This window comes from Peromyscus eremicus, chromosome 11, assembly GCF_949786415.1.
Source record: "Peromyscus eremicus chromosome 11, PerEre_H2_v1, whole genome shotgun sequence".
NCBI lineage: Eukaryota > Metazoa > Chordata > Mammalia > Rodentia > Cricetidae > Peromyscus > Peromyscus eremicus.
In genome coordinates this window covers 29,517,170-29,537,224 of record NC_081427.1, presented here as the reverse complement: position 1 = coordinate 29,537,224, position 20,055 = coordinate 29,517,170, and the positions used below count along the sequence as shown (strand labels likewise).

The following is a 20,055-nucleotide window of genomic DNA, read 5'->3' as shown; positions in this document are numbered from 1 at the left end:
GAGGGTAAGTCAGAGGCACATGTGTCCAACTACTGTCAGGTGTCATTCTGTTCCAGAATTAGATTTTAAACATAAAAAGGATATAGATTTAAGGAGAAACCATGTAACATTTTGGGGGAAAGGGTTACTGTGGAATATGAAATAGCTATCTTTTTGTTGACTTGGAATTGCTGTCAGCCATTATATATAGATTAAAACCTGTTTAAAAGAGAACACGTTTTCATGGGACGGAGAAGACAAAGGTTAAATGTAATTTATGATCTAAATAAAACATTTCTAACACCCCAAAAACTCTTCCAGTCACCCATTCACACCTTCTGCCCCTATTTCCAGGTAAGGCCAGTCTACATCACTCACAGGAAACCATGCCTGCCGTGAGTCAGGGAAGCTAAGCAAGCACATCACCCTCATCACTCCGTCAGTCAACATGACGCACAGTATTTTTAGGTGGGAAAAACTGCTTTTCACTTCAAATGGCTGGAGGAATTTAAGTGGGCCATGTATAATTTCATGCGCTGGACTGGCTATTGACCCCAACTTCAACACTGCTACTCTCACAGAGTGTCATGGGCTCTCTTGACTGATCACAAGCCCCATAGAGATCCATCAGCAGGAAGAAGGCCAGCAGGAGAGCAGCCGTGCATGGGCTTTAGACTGAGACACTGGTAAAGTCCACAGTGTCACTCTCTATTACTCATCTCTGTGGCACCCAAGATTTCCTTCCGGACTGGTTATAGGTCTGAGGCTATGGCTTTTGAAACACAGATCTATCAAATTAATAAGGTTGTGTGACCCACCTGAGAGAAAACATTCTGCCCTGGTAGGCTTTCTGTTCACACTTTAGATTTTATACAGAAATTCCTCCAAGTGTGTTAGTACATGGTCATCGATTCCTTAACTAATCTCACTTATGAATTCATTGTTCAACATCACACTGCCAGTCCATGGTACAAAAAGACAAATTCAGGGCTCCTAAGTCTAAGCTCAGCATTCCTTCTTGTTTATTCACTGAATAATATGTTGGTCTTTAAAATGCTGTGATAGAATAATGCATTCTGCTCAAACAGGTGCTTCTCATTTGGATAAGGAGTTATGTGAGGCAAGCCTCATTTCTGCAAAAAATCAAGAAGCTAAGTGATGTTGTCATAAGACTTGTACCTGTGTCCACATGATAGATGACGTAATAGATGCCACAACTCTAGGGCCTTTCCAACTTCCAAAACAAGCAAAGATTAAGATGACAGAGAAGAGTGATGTAAGACAGAGAGGAATGCTGACAACAACTTACGGGTGATGATGTAGTCCTGGGTTAATGTCTCAGCTTGTTTGGCCTTCCGCTGGGTTTTAACCACACATAATTTTGCTCCCCTACAATGAGTTAAAACAAATTATTTTCTTTAGTTCATCTTAGGAACAGGTAGAGCTGAAACACTGAATTTCTGGTTCCATTAAAGACTTCTCAAAGCATTCACACACGCATGCACACACTCACACACAACCGTACCTCTGTACCTCTGTATGTAGCAGACCCCAGCAGAAATTACTCCATGATAGATGGAGGTAACCCTGAAACACTGGAAGTTCTCAGCCAATGCATTTTTTGAATGAATTTTAAGGTTCCCATACAAAACATGGGTTTCATTGTAGCCTTTTCATTAATCATGAGATGCTTTTAGAAGCAGTCCATGCAGACTATCCTGTCAAATCCTTGGCTTTCTGAGAGAGACCAACAAATGGGGTCTTGATGACAATGATTACTGAACTTTCAGAATTCCAGTCTACAAGTTGGGGACCACCCCCAAGTGAAAGGGTGAAATGGGTGCCAAGGCATTTAAGACACAAATTTAAAGAGAAATCCACAAAAATAATTTAAAATGTAAGATGTTCAAGAAATTTTATAAATTAACCACCCTTTCCACCTTAAAGGTTACAGGACTCCAATTTTAGCCTAGGTTGCAGATGAGAGCAACCAGGGTCCTACACCCAGCAGGCCACCAGCTTGGCATATGTCCATATCTCAAATGTCTGGACTGGAGCACACCTAGCAGCATGGCTCAGCGACTACAGCCCGAATAACCAAACGTCCATTTAAAGTGCCTGCCTCACCTTAGTGATGCCAAGCTGTCTCTCTGAAGAGCATGTCAATAAGCAAGTCTCATAGATCCCAAGTAAAGACAGCACCTCCCAAGTGGGTGTCATAATATAAGGCCACTGTCTTTTCAAGTTAGCAAACTCCACGCTAGTTCAGAAATCTCTGAAGAAGACAGATTTGTCCACTTCTTTTTAGAGCAAAATTATGGTCAGTGGAACTTATTTATAAGGATTAGTGTTCCTTTCCTCTGAAAGCATGTAAGACCTCAAAACAGGCTTATAGGGAAGACCAGGAATTTAGCATGTGAATTTGTATACTAACAGAAAGGGGAAAGACCATCTTCTTTGGGGTGGTAACATATGTCCACCTTGTGGAAGAGAAAATAGAGATACCCAAGGAACTAGATGAGCCTCTCAGGAAGTTTCCAGACCTTGGGATTAAATTGATATGCTTATGTTTGACCTGGGGGGAGCTAGGGGCTGAGGAAAAAGTTCATGTGCTAGTCCTTTCTGTTGACACAGCAGAACCTTGTCAGATATCCAAACTAGTACCTGTTAAAGCCAAATGAGAAAGGTAAGAAAATGGAAAAGCTGCTTCTGTTTTGTGTGAGTGGCCAGTCCCTTGTTTTGTTAATCCCCCCATGTATCACTACTGACGCCACTGTCCAGGGTGTACGAAGAGCAAGCAGAACTTCCCCCACCCTGCACTCAACATTTCAGCCAAAGGACTGCAAATCCCCAGGGAACTTTCGCTTTGAATTCAGTGCAGATCAAGGGTGAGATCTAAATCCCCTTGAAAGCACAATGCTAGGAGTCGGCGGCTTCACTTTGTACCAGCTGCCTTTTCTAACAGGGTGGATCCCCATCAAAGAGAGAAAAGAAGAAAAGCAGGGGTGAATCAAAGCCCTCCCCAGCTGTTGTCCTCCATCTCCAACAGGCCATTCCTAGGAAATACCTCTGACTTTTGTTGGGGTCGTAATACACTTTTGCCAATCCGTTTCCAGTTCCAACCATGATCTGGTTCAGCTTTGGATGCCACAGGCAGCGGACAACACTCTAGAAAGGACAGGTATAGAAGTCAACTCAAGACACCAAATAAAAATGAGGGGCAGGAGGACCCCTGCTGCGACGCTGGTGGTTACTATGTCAAGGGCCAATGTGAGAGTAACCTGCAACTTTTCAGATGCTTTCTTCTGAACCCTAACATTGCATTCTGTAAGTTATGTTCCATCCCGCCTCTTGTTATCCATGTGAAATCCTACAAAAATCTAAGATGTTCACTTCTGTACATGATGACAACCCTCTTTTCCTTGGAACCACAGCTAGGTGGTCCAGTTCCAGGTGAGCCTGGCACTGTGGAATGCTGGCTCCCTGTGAAGCGAAGCACCACAGCAGCTTTAGATCTGGTTTTCATGCTTTTTACACACACAATATGTCCCGCTGGACTCAGATTGAGGCCAGGTGGTTATTGTTTTTAGTTCATAAAGATCCAAGCCTCATTAAGTTTTTTTTTTTTTTTTACAAAAAGCACATATTGGTAGACAATTAATAATCTCTCCCTGCCTGTGAGATAAAACAGCAAAGCCATGACAGAAATAAAGCAGATATCAAATGCGAAGGCTTGATATTAACCTGATGGAAAGCTATATTTAAAGAGGTGGCTGGAACCTCTGACCCTCTGAATTCATTTCTGGTGAGGAATAAGCGGTGCTCTGGGTCCCAAAGAACCTGAGTTCTGAGTTCTCACCACCTGTCTTCATTATGTTTGGATAGGAGGGAAGAGGTGGGAGGGTGAGCACAAAGAGAACCACAGGGAGATCCAAAGCTAACCCTGGAGGGCACAGACCCCACAGCACAAGTTCTACAAAGCTCGTCTGGAGCAAGATGAAGGGAAGCATTGAGTTAGCATTGCCCAGCAGTCCATTTCCTGACACGCTCTGCATGTGGACTGAGGGGAAAGAGGGTGCAGTCAGACTCTGACAAGTGAGGTCCTCCTCATGGTAAAATCAAAGTCCTGGAGCTCCGTCTCCTGTGGCCCATGTTCTCTGAATCTCTAACCCTAACTCTTTCATCAAGACGGGAAACTCTGAGATCCCTTTAGGTAGAAATTCTGACTCTCATCTGATTGGCTATAGTCAAATGGCTACAAACCCTTTTCTGATATTCCAGAAGAGCTATGGAGGAAGCTAAAAAGAGCTTGCAAGTTTCTAATTCACATCCAGCAATATTCCAAGGTGTGTGTCACTGAAGTGGACTGAGTCATTCTACAGAGAGGCAGTGTTTGCATTTCCCCCATTGGAAGCGGGGGTGGGGGATATATATCTTGAAAGGGCAGGTTTTCACATTATTTTAGCTTTCTTTTCACACTTTTCCCCAAACCTACGGCACTCCTATCCAATGTCTGCTAACGAGTGCTAAAAAGAAAACAAAACAACAGTAACAGGAGTAATACTTGAAATGAATCCATTATATTGATGGTTTGGTTTTCCTTTCTCTCTGGTTTCCATGTACTTAGTTACTTATGGGAAGGGGAGCTTGTGTCTGCCACAGCACATGTGCGGAGGTCAGAGGACAGTGTAGGAGTCTGTTCTCCCCTTCCACTACATGGGTTCCAGGGACTGAAGTCCCCTTCCTGCTGAGCCATCACAGCAGACCCTCCGTCTCTCTCCTCCCCGTCCTTAGCTCTTCTTTGTCACTGCTGCTTTGTGCACACATGGAAGGAACTTTAGGATGCATAGGTGATAAAGTCATATTTCCTTCCTAATAAAACTGCTCCAGGTTGGCGAGATGGAAGGAAGTGTGTCAACAGCTGATGCTCTGCAGGTGCTTTGCCACTGCGACTAATGTGAGAACTATGCCTAGACCACTGAAAACTTCCTGGTGTTGGGTGTATGGAAACATGAGAAGAGTCACAAACACAACCTCCTAACACGTTTATGTAACCCTACCTAGGATAAGATCACCTGAGCCAACACCATCTCAAGTCTCTGCTTAAATGTCGTCACTTTTCACATTGCCGTATTTAAAACTATGACCCTTTAAGCCAGGCAGTGGTGGTGCACAGCTTTAATCCCAGGACTCAGAAGGCAGAGGCAGGTTAATCTTTGTGAGTTCAAGGCCAGCCTGGTCTACAGAGCGAGTTCCAGGACAGCCAGAACTACACAGAGAAACCCTGTCATTAAAAAAAACCAAACAATCAATCAATCAATCAAACAAACAAACAAAACTAGACCCTTTAACTCTGTTCGCTCTGCTTTTCTTTATGTCACAGCATATATCTTTAATGTAGAGTTGGTTCCCTCCTTCTTGGCGAGAACATGCGCATGAACCGGAGAGCAAGGGAAGGCACTAAGGGGCTTTGAGTGCCTTCAGGAACCCCAGCCCCCTGTGAATAGCCCCAGGACAATGTTAAGGGCATGGCTTTGGAGTTCTTTCTCTTCCTTGGTTCTCTAGAGGACTGGCTAAGCAGTTACAGGTTCTCAAATATGTTTTCAAGTGAGCAGGGTGAAGAATTGGAAAAGATCCACAATGTAGGCCTGATAAATTCCAAGACACCCAGCCAAATAGGCAGTTTCCAGGGGCAGCAGGTTACTGTTACTCTCTCCCTCTCCACCAAGGGTGTAAATGTTAGAGAGGCAACTGCTTGGGCCAACAGACCAATGTCTGGTTGCTTTCCAGGGCGTCTGAAGGCATTTCACCTCTATTCCTGCTCACATCCTTTATCTCCAGAGCTCTAAGACACACCACACAGTACTCTGCTCAGCATAGGCTCATAGGCACAAGCACATTTACCCTCTTCTCATGCTGAAGCCAGGAAAGGCAAGTAAGAGCCCTTGAACTAAACAGTTACTCCAGAGATCTATCCACTCTGGCAATGAGTCAGAAAGCAGCCAATGAGGGGCCTGTGAGCAGACTAACTTAGGCAAAGGACACTTAAGGCTCAATTACCTTAAGACTGGTTATTAATCAAATACTACAGGGATTCCAAAACACAGAATGAAGAAACAGAATTCAAAGTCAAAGGTGGGTGGGCCTTTTTTGTTTATTAATATTTATTGTGTGTGTTTAGCTAACCTTTGTAAACTTTGCAGCTAATGCGCCTCCATACTTTGTCCTGTCAAGGAAATGCATCTTATAGCAGAGAGCTGGCCACTTGCCAAACCAAACAATCCAAGTCGGCAGCAGCAAGCGGAGTTGCCACACTGCTAACTTGTCAAACATCCATACTGGGCTTTGCTTAACAACAATGGACATGGGCCTGCTAGGAGCAGAACCATCAGAAGACAGATGAGCTATAAATACACAGCAAGAGTGCGATCACTCTCAGTCAACCAGACCACACTCTTTTTAAGAGATGCCTCTTTGGTTAACATGCCCAGACCCATGACATGTACTGATTAATGCTGCAAAGCAAGGGAAGGGACATTCCCAAATCAAGGGACTAGAGAAGATGCCAGAGTCCCAAGACCTACAATATCAAAGAGAAAGGCTTTACCTCATATTACAACAGCCAAGTGGTGGCAGGCCACTGCAATGCAAGAGCTAGGTTCTGAATTGAATCTGCACACTACACTATAGTGATGTGCTTAATTAAACTGATCAAGTGTTTTAGTCTTTCACTAGTCCATTTCATCTCACTGAAACATGTGAGCCAACCAATGGCTACTGGCAGCTATCAAAGCACAATTCCATTATGGCGCCAAGATAGTTTTGTTTTTGTTTTTGTTTTTTTTTTTGTTTTTGTTTTTTTTAAACCAAAGCTCACCCTTGTTTTATTTTAGAATCTGGGCATGCAGAGTAACCACAAACTGCCCCAAAGTACTTAGCTCTAGCAGCTGCCACCAAGAGAGTAATGAAGGTTGGAAATCCTGAGCAAGATGGCCAGGATGAGTTACAATAATACATGAATGTGCTCAACACAGAGATCCCCCATCCCTGCAGAGACCGAAAGAAGAGGGGAGGGGAAATGAGTAGCATGTCCTACCAACACCGTCAAGATTCCAAAACAGAAATTTTTGAATTACCCCTTAGCAAAAGTGAGATGGTCACAAAAATTCCAAATAATGATTTCTGTGGTTTTCCTGGTTTAAGTGGAACCATGGAAATGGGGAGAGGAGGGAAAGAAGGGCCATGACTGGACATGTGTTTTAGGACACGTGGGAAGGAACTGTAAGGTACCTGGAACTTTATATTATTATTATCTGATTTTATTACATTTACTAATTTATATATTAGGGGGCACATGGGCTGTGGGGGGAAAAGTCAGAGGATAACTTTCAGAAGACTGTTCTGTCTTTCTTCCATACATAGCTGGTGGACTGCACTCAGGTCATCAGGCTTGGTGGCAAGTGTCTCTTCCCAGTGAACAATCTCACTGGCCCTGGAAGTTTACATTATTTGATATAATTGAGTCTTTACAAGAATAGTGACCTCCTTCCATCTCATAGATGAGAAAACTGAGACTGTGAGAGAGTAAAGCTTCCGGGTTACATACCGTATACCAGAGGCGAGGGAATGGGCCAGGTACCTCCATCACCCATTTCCTTATGCTATGTACCATGTGGAGCCTTACCCTGAATGACGAAGAAAACTGGAAGGTTTTAAAGAATTTCCAAACCTTCCAAACTCAGAAGCAGAATCTTAGCAAACTGATTTTAGAAAGGAAAAAAGGGGGCTGGGACTGTGGCTCAATGGTAAAATGCTTGACTAGCCTTCAAGTACCTTGCATCTGACCATAGAAATGCAAGGGGTTGGGGAAAGATGGTACCACAAAAACCAGAAGAAAAATCTAAGTTCACAAATGTTGCTATAAAAGAACTCAATGCCCAAGCAACATTTTAGATGTGTGCAGCATGTATATCTAAACAGCACCATTAGAGAGAAGCCTGGCATCCTTAATAATTTTATACTTTCAACACAATTATGTTCAAACACCATTTCCTGTTCTTCTCAGCTGCTGACCCTTACTGAAAACCACACTTCATCTGTGTTTTTCACATTTGGTTTTTGTCGTGTGGAAGACGAACAAAGAAGCAAACCCTGATTCCTTGGAAGAAAAGGCATTTTCAGTGATTCCCAATAACAGTCTAACATCTGTTCATAAAGGAGATGCCCACAATCATGCAGCCCTGTGCGTAAGAAGCTTTAGCTGAGGCCAGCCTCAGGACTACCCAATACACTTAAGTGACCATGTGTACTGACCTGAAAGGGTAAGTAAGAACACAGATCTAGGTGTCAGCCCAAAACCCATGAAAGAAGACAGATACAAATAGGAAGGCACTAGAGAAAAAGTGCTCCAGGTTTCTACAAGCCCATGATTTATTTCACAGAAAAAGAAAATTGTTTCCTACATTAAAATATTGGGCGAGGGAGGTAGAGGAGTAAAGTGGGAATTGCTTCAGTTCCTCCAGGCTATTCATCTTGTCCTTGTTCCCTCCACTCTCCCACAGCCTTATTTTTCCCAACTTTGGTATAACACACAGGGGCCTGGGGGTTGGCCCCATCCCTCTGTGCTCAGGCAGTAAATCTGATGAATAAACTAGAGTCTCCAAATAATAAAAGTCCTCAACACCCACCTGGTTCCCATAGAAACATCCCCTGAATGGGGAGAGGAAAGCCAGACTTCTCTTCTCCTTTTCGTCTTTTGAGATAGGGTCTCACTGTGCAGCCATGGCTGGCTTCTCTCCACTATCTACCCTTTTATTCACGTACACCCCAATTTCAAGACAGCCCTATCATAGGCCAGATTCGTCATTTTTCTTGGAAATCTTTTCCCTTCTCTGTCTCAAATAATTCTTTCTTTGATGAACCAGACAGCAGCCTGATGGTGATAAGGGAAAACGCTGGAACACTCTCATGTATGCAACGCTGCACCTGCCGTACCTGACAGAGCAATCCTTCTCAGCCTTCCTAGGGCTGTGACCCTTTAGTACAGTTCCTCATGTTGTGCTGACCCCCAACCATACAATCACTTCATTGCTACTTCATAACTGTGACTTTGCTACTGCTATGAATCACATGGTAAATATCTGTGTTTTCCAATGGTCTTAGGCGACCCCTGTGAAAGCGTCATTCCAAGCCTTCAAGGGGTCGTGAGCCACAGGTTGAGAACCACTGCAAATAGAGACACAATGCTTTTAAAATTTCCATCTAATTATCACATTAATTCCCAAACAATCCATGGAAAATATATCTATTAAGATCTACTTACTTTAGGCTATACTCTAAAATTGAGATAACCACTAAAGCAGCAAAAATCTGGAAACTGGTAGTTGTCCTTGATACTAAATGAACCACATCTGTATTTGATAATGAACTTGAATTTCATCACAAGAAAAATTTCTCAGAGAAAATAGAATGTCTCTTGGGTAAAAGAAATTAAACACAACTTCCCTCATCTAATTCAAAACAACAAATGCTAGTTTGCTCTAGTCCCAGAACTTGAGAAGAAATTATGATGAGAAAGGAAGCACAAATAATGACTGGAGAAAGTCTGGTTATTGCTCTTACTGATGAGAGTATGGGAGCAGGAAGCGAGAGGACACTGAGGCTGGAATCCACAGTGACACTGGCAGGTGGTCTTCCTGCATGGCCCAGGGACCAGAGGGCCAGACAAGGAGACTCCATTTCACACGACACAACTCCCCATTAGTGGGCACAGCACAGGTTACTGGAGTTCCAGGACAAGGAGGCCTCTCAGACCTGAATGGCATTTGAGGTACTGGAACCTCAGGCTAATCACTTCTGGCAAAGAATGGCCATATCTTTGGATATCATATGCTACTATTTATAAGGACTAAGTTGTAAAAGGGATGGTCGATTCCCTCTGTTTCCTTGAAAGCTATAAAGTTAATGGTCATATTTTTCTGATCTAAGTGAACTAAATTTAATCTTTTATCTTTTTAACCTTTCCTTGTGAGTTATTTTTTAAAATATATTTTTACTTTATTATAAAAATTGGAAATGAATAAAAAACATCATTCTCCAAAATTAACCAGAGCCAAAGATTATACAACTTAATGAACTTATGTACAATAAGAATTGGTCTTGTGTCTTTGCAGGCTTCTATTATCTTCAAGAATGTTTTCTCATACAGTCAAAAATTTCCAATGGCCAAATTTTTCCAACCTGATCAAGCTTCTTACAACCTAATCTCCACAGACCTAGGCCCTTTATCTTTCACTTGTCAATACTTAGAGATGGAAATAATAATAATAACAACAACAACTAGTCCTTTATCTGAACAAAACACAAATGTATAAAACATATTAAGCCTCTAACTACTAAACAAACAATATATGTGATCAAAGAATGGAAATAATTAAGAAAGAAAAACTTTTAAAAAATGAAAAAGAGTAGACTCTCCTGGTATAGATGAGTTATACAGAGCATTAAAATAACAGTAATTACCTAATAGTACAAGTAAATATGTCTTAAATATCATATTGTTTTATTTAGCCCTTTGGGATCTTGAAAAACCCTCCCACAAGACTATTATCTATGATTCCAGAAAGGGAAAACACTATTCTGAGATATATGTTAATTATAGACTACTCATGTCTTCCATACTACATGAAATTGTGAAAATTTCACCAGAGCTCTGATAGCACAGACTCTTCATCAGGTTGGAGAAGAAGACCTCAGGAAATCCTACAGGACACCAGTCCTTCACTGGCCCATCAGTGACCACAGGATGGTGCTGCATTGGATGACTGAGCACTAGGCATTACTGTAATATATGTTTATAAATTATTTAAAGACTAATATATTTTTCTGTTTATTTTCAAGCATCTATAAACCAAGATATACTCATGCTCACTCACTCGTACTCAAACATGTGCTCTCTCTTCTCTCTGATTTTTTTAAAAAATTATTTTTATTATTTTATGTGTATGATTTTTCTTTTTTTTTTTTCTTTTTCTTTGCCTGCCTGCCTGCCTGTATGTCTGTGTACCATTTATGTGCCTGTACCCACAGAGGCCAGAAGAGGGCACAGGATCAACTAGAATTGGAGTTACCAGCAGCTGTGAGCCACGACGTTGGTGCTGGGAATCAAACCCGGGTCCTCTGGAAGAGAAGCTAGGGCTCTTAACTGTTAAACCATCTCTCCAGGCTCTTTGTCTGATTTTATAGACTAGTTAAGTATGTTTGTCTCTAAGGTTATAGTATCTAATGTCTGATTATTTATCTGGCTTTGCCATTCATGGTCAGTATGTCAACACAAAAAAAGTATTCACATTTAAACACCTGTTAAATAAAACATAGCTTTTGTGGAGAGAACAGAATACAAGTTTCTACTTAATGAAAGCAGAGATACTGCTTAAAGATTTTGAAGGACTAGAAACAGAAGCAGAAAGCATTCTTTGTGAAAGTTGGCACAAATGAACACTAGCGTGAAACACGAAGGAGTAGCTCTAATATATGCTGCTAGAGGCAAATGCCCCCAGAAAACTGACAGATTGCATGTGTCCTCTTTCTAGTTCTCATTCATCTCAAGAAGCCAGGGACAATGGTAATAGCCCTTCATCCCATCTCACATTGTGACTTCCAAAGTGAGATCACAGTCAATCAGACCATCCTAGGGAAAGTCACTCACCTATAGGATTAAATCTTAATGCTATTGAAAGCACTATTTCAAAAGTGAATGTCAAGACTCTACTAAGTGTACCTGAATTAAGAATCCACTTGTTGTTAGCCGGGCGGTGGTGGCGCACGCCTTTAATCCCAGCACTCAGGAGGCAGAGCCAGGCGGATCTCTGTGAGTTCGAGGCCAGCCTGGGCTACCAAGTGAGTTCCAGGAAAGGCGCAAAGCTACACAGAGAAACCCTGTCTCAAAAAACCAAAAAAAAAAAAAGAATCCACTTGTTAAAAGAAACTAAAAATTGTCCTTTTAAAAGAGACTGAAATAAATGAGATCATAATCATATATTTGGCTCCTAGTCTAAAAAAGGTATTGATTAGAAATTTTAATTTAAAAAATTCTACTTTAATGGGTCTTTTGCCTGCATGTGTGTCTAAGCACCATGTGTGCAGTTCCAGAAGAGGGCATTGAATCCCCCGGGACAGGAATTACAGACTGTTGTGGGCAGCTGAGGAGGAGCAGCTAGAGCTCTTAACCACCAAACCATCTTCCCAGCTCCTTGGCTAGACACTACAAAGTGTCCAATGCTAACAAGTAATACTCACTTCAAGCTCAGCATGGTTGTGCATACCTGCAATCTCAGCACTCAAGAGGCTGAGGCAGGAGAATCATGAGTTTGAGCCCAGCATGGACTACATGTGAATTTTTTTTTCTTTTTACTTCAAACCACTGTGTATTTTACAATAGACCACATTCATTAATAGTATAACAACCAGAGCAAATTATATTAAACAGAGTTTAGATTGCCAATATTTTTAGAATCTGTAGCAAATCTGGGTTTCTTCCACTGAACTCAAACACAGCTATTTTTAGTAAGTGTGAAAAAGATAATCAATCTCAAGTTTTAAATATGCAGACAAAAAAATGTGTTTTTCTTTCATCAAATTAAAAGTAAATTATACTTATGTTGTGACATTCCAAATTATTTTTTGAAATCATTAAAAAAGAAAAACAAAGCCGGGTGGTTGTGGTGTACACCTTTTATCCCAGCACTTGGGAGGCAGAGGCAGGCGGATCTCAGTTAGTTTGAGGCCAGCCTGGTCTACGAAGCAAGTTCCAGGAGAGCCAGCAATGTTACACAAATAAACCCTGTCTCGTAAAACCAAAAATAAATAAATAAATAAATAAATAAATAAATAAATAAATAAATAAATAAATAAATGAATACAGATAAACAGATAGATAGATAGGTAGGTAATAAAGATAAAGGCAAAAGTAAGAGGGATTAGACTGTTATTGTAAATCTTAGTAAGAACATTCCATAATCTAGTGCAATAAAAAGTAAAGCAAGATCAATAAAAACATTTTTAGCAAATACCTACCACATACCAAGTGCTGTGCTAAGCATTAGGAATGTCATGCACTTACCACACACATAGCACCTGCAGCCCCCCAAAGGCCCTCCCAGTCCAATGTGGTCACTGGAAAATTTAGAATGTCTGAGAAACATTATCAAAGATAATGGAAGTGCTGAGAAAATCTGATCCTCAAGGAAAAGTTTTGTTTTGTTTTTTTTAAGATTAAGTTTGGTTCACCCAGACAAGAAAAGATAGAACAGCAACTTTATAATCATCAAGGAAACAGAGGATATTGACCAGCTGTTCTCCAAGTCCACGAGGACTAGAGTAAAGGATGTGGGCTCTAAACATGAGAATGTGAGGCTAAAGACGGGGAAAGGAACTCTTTGGGGAGGTCATAAAATTCTTCTATGAAAAGCAACTCTAGTTTTTTATACAGGGCAGGTAAATCATAGTTCTCAGGCAAAGACACAGATAGCCTCTAGAATAATGTGGAGAATCTGCAGAAAGTATGCCCAGCTCCAGACAGCAGCTAAGGAAGCAAAAGCAGGTAGCTCTGGAGTGCCATTGCTGTCAGGGAGCACACCAGCAGAGTAACAGAGGTAAGCCACTCTGGGGTCAGTGACATTGCCTCTTACCGTGCCTGTGTGTGTGTGTGTGTGTGTGTGTGTGTGTATGTGTGTGTGTGTGTGTATGTGTATGTGTCCGTCCCCGCAAGCACATCTTCTGAGATCTGCTGCTTCATGGTGTGCTTTTCATTACCACTGTGATTTTTTTGTAAAAAGGTCTGGTTTTGGGTAAGATAGAGGAAACACAGACTGCTTGGCCCGTCCCTCTGAACGTGGTTAAAACCAGGACAGGAGGACTCAGGGAATGAAAATCAGTAGGCAGATCAGGGACAAAGTTCAAAGTTATTACTAAAGCAAAAGTGAGCTAGCTACGGTACTCCACCAAGAAGGCAGTAAGAGAATAATAAATAAAATAATGCCCATGACCAGCAAATATCCAAATTTTCAATGAAGAAAGAGTCAGTCCAACTGAGTTTTCTTCTCTCCTCAGGCTCTAATACAGTTTAGCACAGCATTACTGATTCTATTTTTACTTAAAATGTTTTGTATTTTACACATTGTGGATTTCTTATACTAAATTGGACTTTTGTTTTCTTTTTATTTTGAGACAGAATTTTCACGTGGCCTGGGCTGACCTCAAACTCACTATGCACCTAAGAAAGACCCTGAACCCCTGATCCTCCTGCTTCTGCTTCCTGAGTGCTAGGATTGCAGAAGTGCACACCCAGTGGGTATAGGGTGCTAAGGGTTGACCCGGGCTTTGTGCAAGCACTTTACTAACCAAGCTACATCCCAAGCCCCGAACCTAAATAATAATAATGATGATGATGATGATGATGATGATGATGATGATATTAATTTTGCATGAAGGTGATTTATCTTATTTATATTTTGGAGCTGAACTTAGCACACAAGAGGCTGTGGGTGTGATTGCCAACAAAGCAAAACACACAAAAAAAAGAAAATATACTACTAACCATTTAGGAAATTCTTTGCTTTACCCTGCAGGCCTTGGTTCTGCCTTAACTATACCTTACTCTATTATGCAAAATTTAACTTACAATGGGATGTAGGCCTAAATGTAAAACAGAGAACTATACACCTTTTAAGAGAAAATCAGGGAGATCTGAAGTTAGTCAAGAAGTTCTTGGAAGTATCACCAAAAGTATAATCTATAAAAGAAAACAACTGATACATTTGACTTGATTTCATCATAATTTTAAACTTTTGCTTTCTTAGGGACGTTGTTATGACTTGGCAGGTGAATGTCCTTGACATCCAACAACGCAAGTCTGAAGAGCTGAGTTTGATGCCTGGAACCTCTGAGGGGAAGGGAACCAACCTGACCAAGGAGTCTAGTTGTCCCTGGACCCACACATGCATGCTATGGCCTCTCTCTCTCCCTCCCTCCCTCTCTGTCTCTCTCTGTCTCTGTCTCTGTCTCTGTCTCTCTCCTCTCTCTCTCTCTCTCTCTCTCTCTCTCTCTCTCTCTCTCTCTCTCTCTCTCACACACACACACACACACACACACACACACACACAAAGACTAGGAGAAAAAAATCTATAAATCACATACTGCACAAAAAAACATGGTATCTAGAATATAAAAACCAATCTCAGGGAAATGAAAATTTTTGTTTACACAAAGAACTGCATGTGAAATGCCTATAGAAACGTATCCACAGTTTCAAAAAGATCAAAATGATAAATATCATTTAATTATGCTACAATATGAAACAAACTATTGGTACACATAATCTGGACTAATTGTAAAAGGCGTTCTGTTAAAAAAAATGCCAGCCTCAAAAAGTCCCACACTTTATGAAATTCTTGAAAAGATAACACAATATTGATAGATTAAAAAAACAGTGAATGCCAAGGGTTAAGAGTGAGAGGGGTACAAGTGGATTACAGACAGGGTTATACAGAGGATTGGGAAAATGAGATTTTATTGATAGAACCGTTCTCTATCTTGATTGTGTTGGTGGTGGTTACGTAAATCCATAAATGTTGCAAGAATTTCTCCCAGGGGAGATGTAAATAAACCTAGTCCCCTCCTTACTAGGCACCAATGACAAACCAAAATATGATTCCACCAAAGTCCAACTTCACAAACCAATGAGTTATTTACAGAAGTATGAGTGACCCTAAAGCAGCCATACCACCGAAGTCTCACCCCAGCGTGGATGATGACTTTGCCATAGCTACATAAATAGAAGTCTTCCCTTCCAATCAATGGCCTATAGTTTATAAGAGAACTTCAAATAAGTCCATTCTGAGGGTTCTCTTGCAAGTAGTCAAAGATGGTATGATGAAGATGATGGTTATTATGGTTATATATAACATGTCTTAAAAATCACTCCACTATACACACTCTGTAGAAAAGGGTGAAGTTCATTGCATAATTTTTTTTAAATAATACAATGGAATCAGCAGTACACTAGTACCTATCATCTTCCTTTCTTAAAATATTTCAAGACTTGATAAGGCAGGTACTAATAGACTACAAGGGAATCAATGGCTCCTTTTGTTTCAACACGCTTATGTGCCTGCAGATGGACATTCTTCAGATCCTGAGTACTGCTGTTATGGAACATTCACAGCATGGTACCTTCAGGTGCTCTGAAAACAAGATGGTCATTTCACCAAGTCCTTCTAGGACACTAGGAGGCTAACTTAGCAGGCCATTCAAGCTAAGTTCTAGTTACATGCAAACTGTATGTATAAGCAGGTTCCTTCAGGAAACCCCAGGAAAGAGTGCAGTGCCTTCCTGGTGCCACATCTCCTATGTCATAAAGGCAGAGAAAACAGAAAGCTGCCTTTCACTATATTCAATAGTATCTTTTTGCCCTGGCGATTAAAACGTACCCCTAGATAAAGTAGTACTGACTGACGACTGTGTCCAACAGACAGTGAAACACTATCCTAAAAGCCATGCTAGATATTATCGGTTGACCCAGAAAAAGTAACTAGAGAAAAAAGCATGGCAGTGCTACATTGGTCGATTTACATTAAATACTAACATTTTCTACTTATGCCTGGGTTCTTTATCATATTCACACATCTTGGAAGATCAGGAAACAACCTAACCTCTGAAAGCCTGCCTTTCTGTTAGGTAAACTGCCCTATCACTTGGCTGTGGATAAATATTACAGACTTTATTATATACAAATATGTTGATCAGGTTCCTTCTAGGATCTGCATTGTTTAATACTTCAAGAAGTGAATTAAAGTGAAATGTCATTAAGCTGATATCACTTTATTCAAAATGATACATAATTCAAAGCAACTGCTATTGTCTAGGTAACCAGCAGCCTGAATGCTCTATAATAAAAATCAGATAATGGAAAAGCTAGTTAATTCAAAGTCCACATTTTCCATCTCCTTGTGTTTTGCATTAAGAAGTTTCACTATATTTAAGAAGGCAGATAAATGCCAAATGCAGTCTTCATTTCTACTGGCATTTACACTGTTGGTAGCTCTGTGCATTACTACTAGTATAAGCCTGACCTGACAAAGATGCTACTCAACTCCTGTACTTCTAGAAGCTTTCAGGGAGAGGCATTTCTGCCTGAATTGGAACTTTATATCACTAAGACATGATTAGTCTATTCCCAGTAGCAAAGGAAGAACAGATGGAGTCCTCTGCTCCTTCTGAGACAAGCTCTCACATGCAGGGCTTCAGTAATTTGTTTGAAGTGAATTCCCAGATCACATATATCTATATTCAAATGTAAGAACAAAGACACATTCCAAAGCCAACTCTGCACTTCTGGAATATCCATTTATTTGAGTTACCTTTCTGCTCTCCTCCACAGGCATAAATAAAACAGGGTGGCTATAGTCTGAACGGTCATCTCTTATAAATTAAGGTAAATAGCTAGTTTCATGAAGGGTCTTTTATTTTATGGCCCTTTTATATTCATCTATTCTTACTCTTCAATCTCTTAACACTTAAAATATCAGTATTCTCCCCTATTAAGAACATACCTGAGGGGCAGGAGAGATAACTCAGCAGTTAAGAGCACCAGCTGCTTGTCCAGAGATTCTGAGTTCAATTCCCAACAACTATATATCAGCTCACAACCATCTATAATGGGGTCTGATGCCCTCTTCTGGTATGCAGGCATACATGAAGATAGAGCACTCATACATAAAAATATGTAAATAAATAATTTTTTTAAAAAATAAAAAGAATGTGATATATATATATATATATATATATATATATATATATATATAGTGTGTGTGTTATATATAATAAGATGCTAAATATATTGTGTGTAATACTTTTATGGGATATCGCCATTTTACATGCTTAAGGTAATACATATAGCAATTTTACTGAACATCAATGTTATTAATTTTAATGTCATATCTGTGATAAACCAGAGGCCACTGAGCTAGAACTGACTGAAAGCCTCCTCCCTGAGGACAGCTCTCATGGTACCAGAAGGTGCTGTGTAAGTGTCCAAGAGAGGAAAACTACCAACAGCCCTATTTAGCTATGATGTCTATGAACCACAATGACCAGCATGGCACGATAACCTAGGGGTGAAAAGTGGTATACATATCTTGGTGGTGACCAACAACTCTCTAATTGAACTTAAGACATACTCCAAAAGAGGGAATTCTGGAAACCTGGGCAACTACCCAGGGCCTGTGAAGTCATGGATCCTGGTGGAGAACCCACAACCACCACTTAACTAAACTAGCACGTCCAATAACCACATTCTAGATCTTTGTCCTTATACCCATAAATAAATGTAGTTCTCATCCCTCATCCAGGAACCTTCTCCTTGTAACAGACAGAGACCATTACAGAAAACTATACCTGATCAAAACGCTGAGAACATGTAATCACGTGGTACTGAATCCCAACTAATCCACCTACAACACAACTCCTTGCACCTAAGGTTCAGGGAACATGGTGGAAGAGGCTAGAAAAGATTGTAAGAGTCACAGGAAAAAGATGTCTGCAGTGAGATTACATTTCCTAGAAATACCAGAGAATCTACAAAATTTCAACAACACACCTGCCTAAATGAGACCTGAACAAGGAGGAACCAATGGACACGCTAAGATGAAAGGGGAAATCTCATGGTAACCTAACCTTAGACAAAAAAACTACTGGCAACTAAGAAATGCTCATATAGGAAAAATACCCTTCTCCAGGGAAGAGCCTTCCAATTCGTTATCTAATGCCAGGTGGTCAGCCCTGAAATCATATAGAAATAAGTAACATTATATTGACTGACCAGATTATATCTACACATGTAGAAATAAATATATATAAAATACCCAGTAAATTCCTTCTCTCACCCAAGAAGCCATGTGCTACATTGGTGGTTCTAGATGCTATGGGCTGTTGTTTTTTCTTTCCAAAATGGAAATGTTCTTCTTTTTTCTTTACTATCCACATTTTGCTCATCCAGTCTTTATAAAAAACAAAAAACAAAAAACAAAACAAAGGCCTTTTACCACAACACCTAAGCAAAGAAACAAACTAGAAAAAAAGTAAGATTCAGTTGCAAAAACCGTTGTTCTTCTTTTCCACCATTTTCCTTTTACCCCGGGAAGGTCATCTATCTTTTAAACTATTCCAGAAACTAATGAAATGAAGAAAAGTCATGTTACTAACCATTCTTAGATTAAATTTGTAAAAGCATTAGCACAGTACAACTGAATAAACCATGTCCTAATACTAACATGTTCACTTTTACATTTTCTACTTTAAAAGACAATTCTACTAATCACTTTACAATAAATTATAACTTGATGAAAAATTATGAAGTTAACTTTTATTTTTTCAAAGAATGTCTCTAAATAATTCCATATGAAATGGTTTAATTATTATGATTTCTTCTGTTACCTCAAAATTTTGTTTTTGTTTTTTTTTTTTTGTTTTTTTTTTTTTTATCCATTCTTTTTTGCCTTGTGCATAAAAAAATAATGGGAAGCCTTTTATGTAACATCTAAAAAGCATTAAGGTCCAATGTACACAAAAACAAAAGTGAGTTTGTAAATTCAAAATTCAAGTTATGCAAGACCTAGGATCCTCCCTCAGGAAGCTGAGGCAGAAGGATTCAAACAGAGGTCAAGGACTTCCTCTAGACTGCACAGTTCCAAGCCAGACTGGGCTAACACAGCGAGTACCTGTACAAAAAACAAACAACAATAGCTTCAAACTATAAGTTACATTATGGACCACATCTTAGAAATAGGCCAAGCCTACTAGTTAAGTCATAAAGAATTAAACGAGAAGTGTGTGTGCGTGTGCGTGTGTGTGTGTGTGTGTGTGTGTGTGTGTGTGTGTGTGTAATCTGTATGTGTATGGAGGGGTACAATTGGACAAAAGGAAGCATCCAAAAAAACTGCACCTTCATTGTAAAATGTGTGCAAACATTGTTGAATGCAATAAAAATAATAAAATTTAAACATCTGTCATCTCCTACTG

General features: G+C 40.2%; 1 protein-coding gene across 2 annotated transcripts in view; it reads right to left on the bottom strand.

Annotated features, from left to right (window-relative positions):
- Nucleotides 1-20,055, bottom strand: part of Wdr70 (WD repeat domain 70) — a 230,936-nt gene that overhangs the window by 15,754 nt on the left and 195,127 nt on the right. For both annotated transcript variants that reach the window (XM_059276768.1, XM_059276769.1), the window contains 2 exons: nt 3,047-3,147; nt 1,289-1,368 (listed from right to left, as the gene is read on the bottom strand). In XM_059276768.1, the coding sequence (XP_059132751.1) occupies nt 1,289-1,368; nt 3,047-3,147 (181 nt within the window). The remainder of the gene's footprint in view (nt 1-1,288; nt 1,369-3,046; nt 3,148-20,055) is intronic.